Below are 6,684 nucleotides of genomic sequence, written 5' to 3'. Positions count from 1 at the left end.
TATCGAGCTAATTGACTAGCACGATGAAATGTTAAATCTTCAGCAGGACCAAATGATCCAGCTTGAAATGTTGCATCATTTGCTGTAACAATAATTGGACGACCAGATGGCGTTTCTGGTGTACGTAATACCATATACCAGACAACCATTCCAATCTATAATAAAATGAATACAATTAATTACACTCTTTTTAAAGAAAAAAAAACTGAACAATAATAAGAGTAAGGATAAACATCCATCATCTTCTATTTGTCATGATTTCAACTATGAAAATATTGAAATCTCCACAAATAGAAGATGATGGATGTTTATCCTTACTCTTATTATTGTTCAGTTTTTTTTTCTTTAAAAAGAGTGTAATTAATTGTATTCATTTTATTATAGATTGGAATGGTTGTCTGGTATATGGTATTACGTACACCAGAAACGCCATCTGGTCGTCCAATTATTGTTACAGCAAATGATGCAACATTTCAAGCTGGATCATTTGGTCCTGCTGAAGATTTAACATTTCATCGTGCTAGTCAATTAGCTCGATATTTTCGTATTCCACAAATTTATTTAGCATCAAATACGGGTGCACGAATAAAAATTGCTGAAGATATTAAAAATGTATTCAATATTGCTTGGATTGATGCTGAACATCCTGAAAAGGTTTGTTACGATTACTATTTTGTTGTGGATTGCTAAGTACTTTTACGTTACATTACATTAAGATCTCGATCATTCAATTCACACTTGTTTTCCTGGCCTATGTAAAAGTTTTCATTATCATAGTTTCTTGAATGAAATTATTTTGTTCCCTTGTTTATGGTTTAAAACAGACTTTCCCACAGCTTTCTGTAAAGAAGCATCTCAGTGAGTATGTACGCAGGTCGAAGCTTTGAATAATGTATTCTTACATGATGACTATTACCTCGTTACTATCAGTGGGTGCTCAATAGCAAAAGAACTTAACTATCTGTCTTACATAAAACCATCTTTGGTCAGACTTGAGAATTATTCCAAACAACTTCAGTAATTCCCCATCTCTAATTGTTGTCAACCTTCCCAGCACTTTTTCGGATATCACATCCCAGCAATTGAAATTGGAAACAGCTTTAGAGTTCCACTTGTCATTCTAATCTGAGCTTCTTCAGCAAAATATTCACGTCTAGAATATAAATAAGTTTTACAAAACAACTATATACTAAACGTTTGTTCAGTCATATTAGGATATTGAATTTTAATCCCGCTAATGTGAATGAATCAGGCAGTGTGAGATAAACTGAAGTTATAGTAAAAGGTAGCTATGTATGAGAGTGTATTCAGATTTCATCTTCAAAATGACATTGAATAGATATATATGTATAACCTTTTGGTATGTTTAAGGTTAATAGTAGTCCATCTGATTGATAGACAGAAATTTAAAATATCAAATCCTGCATGAAATGAGAATAGATAAATTTTTGTTGTTCTATTCAACAAACTGTTTGTTTAAGACATATTCAAGCTTGATGAACTTGACTAAAACATATTTACATCAAAAGTTCTTATTAAATCATTATGTTGTGCTTTAAGACTGTTCCCATTTTGGTAGAGGTTTCGGCTAGACTATAATATATAAACGAACCAATCAGATTTAGGATAAAATCTTGGATTTTGGCGTGAAATTCATTCACTCCCTTGGCTAAATAGTTTTGGTATTATAACCGTAAGGATGACTCGTTGGTAAACTATAGGAAGCCTCAAGAAGCCAAGAAAGAGCCGAAGATAATCCATCAAATCACTGATAGGGGAATATTCTAGAATGTCGACGTGTAGCCTCCCTATTGGATGGATAAGAATGATCCCCTATGTGTCTATTGGTTTTCCGAAATGATGACTTACTTTCAACCAAAAAACTATAAATACACGAGATTTCTGTACTATATTTTGACACTGTTTTGGGAATAAAATTCCTACTTACTAGTCTTCTATCTTCTCTCTTGAGACGTTGCGAGTTCGATCGTTCAAGTAGTCTAGTAGTACGCGGCATAGCAAGAATCAAAGCTCTAGATATGACAATAACTGTTGTTAGTTCATGATGAAAACGCTATATCGAATTCCTAACCCTCATTCGGTTCTAGTTATTAGGTAGACAATCTTAAGATCAGTCTAGCGTCATTCGAAGATCGTCCATATCTTGCCGAGGTCTTACCGAGGTTTCTAATTGATTAACTGTTTGTCAATATATACTTAGACATTCATTCATCTCATTCTTTGTTATCAATACTTTCTTTTTCTTTTTTTCACAACAACCAAACAACCAACAAAAGGGTTATAAATATTTATATTTAACACCAGATGATTATTATCGTTTTAAATATGATGAAGCTGTAAATTGTGAACGAATTGAAGAGAATGGAGAGATACGTTATAAAATTATTGATATTATTGGTAAATTATATAAAAAATGAATATTTCTTTTTATATTATTTTTGTTTTAATATTAGATTTATTATAGTGCTTAAAGTTTAATTGTAAGTACAAATTTGGATATATCCCCTGAAACTTCTTGACCTTATTTAGCGATTAAGAATAACAGTAATTGTACATGAATGTCAGAAGAGGTTTTGTGTAGTAATTTTAATAAATGAGATCATGAATCGATTGAAGCTAGACCATGATGGAAAACAATGAGAGACAGTGGTGATGTGTCGCTTAATGTCGTTTATCGGTTAAAGTTAGACATTAACACCGTTAGATGCCAGCTCGGTGGTTGTAGAGGTTAGGCGCTCGCGCGCGAGACTAATGGGTCCTGGGTTTGATTCTCTCGAGGCAGGATCGTGGATGTGCACTGCTGAAGAGTCCAACAATAGGACAAAACGGCCGTCCAGTGCTTCCAGGTTTCCCATAATGGTCAAGCTGCAATCGATTCATGAACTCAACTATACGTGAATGATTTGTGGTAGAAAAAGATTTGCAATGAATATATATATATTTTTTATCTTACTAGTAAATTTTCCGAAATTCGTTCTTCTCGTCCATACAACATCGTATCATCCTTGTTTGAGAACCATTGTGTGATCACAAATACGTTTGTCAATAATTTAGAGTAAATTGCTTTACGGTATTCTGATACACTTTTCAAAGCTTCTGAAATTTTCAATTGGGTCCCTATCATCCAATGCATTATTAAATAGCGTTGTTCATCACATTGGCAGCTTGGGAAACAAAACGATTTGTAAATAGTTTACTCATTCTTGATTGCCTCGTTCTTGTTGTTAAACTCCATTTCAAAGAGTCATCTCACTCTTCTCGTATTTGTAGATCTTAGCATTGTCATGGACTGTTTTGTTCACCTAGTTTCTGTCATATGTTATTGATTGAAGATATATCGATCTTTATCTTAACTGGACATTGACCTGAAATTCCCTAGCGTTCTTAGAAGTCATTCGACCCAGAATTTCCGATATTTTACCAATCAAATTCGTATCCGTAACTATCTACTCAACGTAGACATCAGTGTTATCCAGAAAGACACTGAAAGTCTCTCAGTTCTACTATGAAGCTCAGGGAATGAAAAACCATATAAATTATTCACTCAAGCTACGGATTTTCAGGATCATCCAGTCAGTCCCAACTTTGATAAATGATTTTTTTGTAGAAATCAGTAATTCAACGTTAGTAAAACGCAATCGATTCATTCGATTCGCTGTTTCAGCATAGTTTAAATACCAGTTCATGGAATTTCACTTCAATTGCAATCAGTGTAACGAAAAAGTCAAGGAAAATCGTAATTTCATCGTTGTTTACTCGTAATCTTTCGATCTTTTGAAAGAATCGTGTTAAAAAATGGATAGTGATCACATGGCTCGTCCAGGTTATTCGATATTTCATAAGTTATCAAATCAGATCTTGTTGGGGATTCTAAAAAAAAACTTCGGTTGAAATTCCTTGTGATAAATTATCTTTTTATAAAGAGTACACTTGGATTTTGAGTACTTTGATGATATAATTTTTCAGTAGGATACATCATTTATGGTTGGTACTCTTTACTGTTTTGAATAGAACCCTGGTTTCATTGATATAGTTCTCTGTATGTATACATCGTATTGTAATTTAGTGACTACGGTGGCTCACTGTTTAGATCAACCATCGAATCTCAATTTGAAACCTCCTGAGAGTTTTTCTACTTTCGCCAATCAGTTATCAATAGATATCACACAAATTATATTAGCATCTATTGTACAAAACTATCTGAAACATGAGTTATATTATATAATTTAATATTACATATAGGTATCGGGTAATTTTATTTATATCTTTTATGTCATAGGCAAAGAATATGATATGTCTGCAGAGAATCTTCGTGGTTCAGCGATGATTGCTGGAGAAACATCTGCAGCGTACGATGACATATTCACTATTACAATAGTTACAAATCGTGCTATCGGTATTGGAGCTTATTTAACACGTCTTGGTCAACGGGTTATTCAAGTAAATTGTTAACAAGTTGTTCTACTTACATATTTTGATTTGATTTTGATAATTGCTTTTTTTTGTTGAATCCTTTCCACAGTTCATGTTCAGTTCTGGCTTGATTGTTTCTCTTAAATTACAGGTAAATAATTCACATATTATATTAACTGGTGCAATGGCTCTTAATAAACTTCTTGGTCGTGAAGTATATTCTAGTAATAGTCAATTAGGTGGTGTACAGGTTAGTGATTAAATATTACGTTACACAAAATTACATTTATTCATTAGCATATTTTTGTTGTGTATACGATCTTTTTTTTTTAGAAATATGGATTTTCATTTCAGTTCCCATGTTTGTCTTACATTTATCAGAAGAAGTTCTGTAGATATTATGTTATCTTATATAGTTGAGATCATGTATTAATTGAAGCTAGACCACCATGGACAACCTGGAAGCACTGGATGACCGTTTTGTCCTACTGCGGGACTCCTCAGCATTGCACATCCATCATCCCGCATCGCGAGATTTGAACCCAGGAATTATCAGTCTCGCGCGCTCGAGTTCTTGTGAGCAGCAGTGACCAGTGGAATTCAACCAAGTCTGTTATGAGATAGTAGCTCACTGAAGCCAGTGGTGGACGGTTGCTCAATTTCGTGGATTAGTTGAAGTTAGACATTAACACCGTTGAATACTGGCCAAGTGGTTCAGCGCTCGCGCACGAGACTGACAGGTCCTAGGTTCGAATCTGGCAAGTCGGGATTGTGGATGTGCACTACTGAGGAGTCCCACAATAGGACGAAACGACCGTCCAGTGCTTCGAGGTTTTCCATGGTGCTCTAGCTTCAATTGACTTATGATTTCAACTATAAAATTACTAAAATCTCTACAAAACCTCCTTCGGATATAAAAATTTTTAAAGAATATTTGTGTCACAAACAATCAATCAAGGATTAAACATACTTTTGATCAATGAATGTCACTTTATATGATTACACTCTTATCTTTTTGAGCAGTTGTTTTCCGAAAATAAACTGACTGCGAAATAATTTACGTACTGAACATCAGTAATTTGAATCTTTTAAGCGTTGTTCAATTCATGTGTTAGATAGTTAAGGGTATTAGTAAGAAACCCTGCTCAAACTAGATTTCTTGCCAGTTGGTACTTTTCAAGTTCCAGGATGGTTTGTTAATGTTTTGGATAAGATGGGAATTTACACGTAGAAACGTGACTAATGAGCTTTTCAGACTGTAACTGTAATCAATATCATTTTTGTCTGGTATGTAGTGTTCTACTTTTCCCTAGCAGATTTCAGTGTGATTTTCATTTTTCACAAACAATTAAATACGTTTCGACAACTATTGGTTAAGTGCTTGGCAACCGTTTTTGTTCCAAAGAGACATCAACATAAGTACTATTCAAAAACAAATGCACTGGTACTGCTGAGAGTGGGGAGAGTCCGCTCTCACATGGTCACGCGTTTATAGCCTCTGACAGGGAGGTCCTACTCACTGCTTTCTCGTGGCATTACTGTTGTTTACGAAATTGAGAGGACGAATAGCGAATGTCTGGCGCTTTAACCGGGTTGGTGGACACAGAAAGTCTACCTAGGGGAGTTGGAAAACCCTGATTCAAAACCAATGGTGCACATGAGCTCCAGTACCTTGAGGGAAAAAATGGCGCATGAACCAATTGTTGGTCACCGGCTACCATGGGACTGCATCTCCTTACGATGCTCCACTACCTTGTGGATCAGATCTTTAGGTCAAAGGCTTGGGGTGTGGCCCTCTAAGCTAACCACTTGCTTCCGTTTGGGCACCTGGACAGTATCACAGCCCTCACATAAATCAAATGAGATTTGTGTGGCGCGTATATATCTGATTCCTTCTTGTACCAATATTTATGTGTTTAAATAAATAAATAAATAATCTTATAGTACAATGGCTTAATCATGTATGTTAGAAAATGACAAAGATTTCGATTCTCCTACTCTATGTAGTGAGTTTTATGTTTCACATTATTGAATAACTCGGTTTCAAATAAATGAACCCCTTAGGTAGTCTCTTTCGTAGTAGTCTAACCGATTCTATAAATATTTGTGTTGTTCTGTGGTAAATTTCAACCATTGGTAGCAAATAGGCATCACAACTTATGATCTGTTTTCCTATACGTCTAGCTTTGAACTGATGTCATGTAGATACTACACTTCAATTTGATTATAAACTATATAACTATAGTGAGC

General features: G+C 34.7%; 1 protein-coding gene across 1 annotated transcript in view; it reads left to right on the top strand.

Moving 5' to 3' along the window:
* The window catches only part of Smp_123710 (acetyl-CoA carboxylase), a gene marked incomplete at its 5' end in the record, with an annotated part of 90,303 nt that overhangs the window by 69,516 nt on the left and 14,103 nt on the right, over positions 1-6,684 (top strand). Inside the window, 4 exons of the mRNA XM_018797004.1 lie at positions 385-654; positions 2,298-2,418; positions 4,301-4,461; positions 4,586-4,684. Of these exons, the coding sequence (XP_018652089.1) occupies positions 385-654; positions 2,298-2,418; positions 4,301-4,461; positions 4,586-4,684 (651 nt within the window). The remainder of the gene's footprint in view (positions 1-384; positions 655-2,297; positions 2,419-4,300; positions 4,462-4,585; positions 4,685-6,684) is intronic.

The sequence above is a fragment of the Schistosoma mansoni genome, chromosome 4 (genome assembly GCF_000237925.1).
Source record: "Schistosoma mansoni strain Puerto Rico chromosome 4, complete genome".
Classification (NCBI taxonomy): Eukaryota; Metazoa; Platyhelminthes; class Trematoda; order Strigeidida; family Schistosomatidae; genus Schistosoma; species Schistosoma mansoni.
This window is presented reverse-complemented; position numbering and strand designations above follow the sequence as displayed.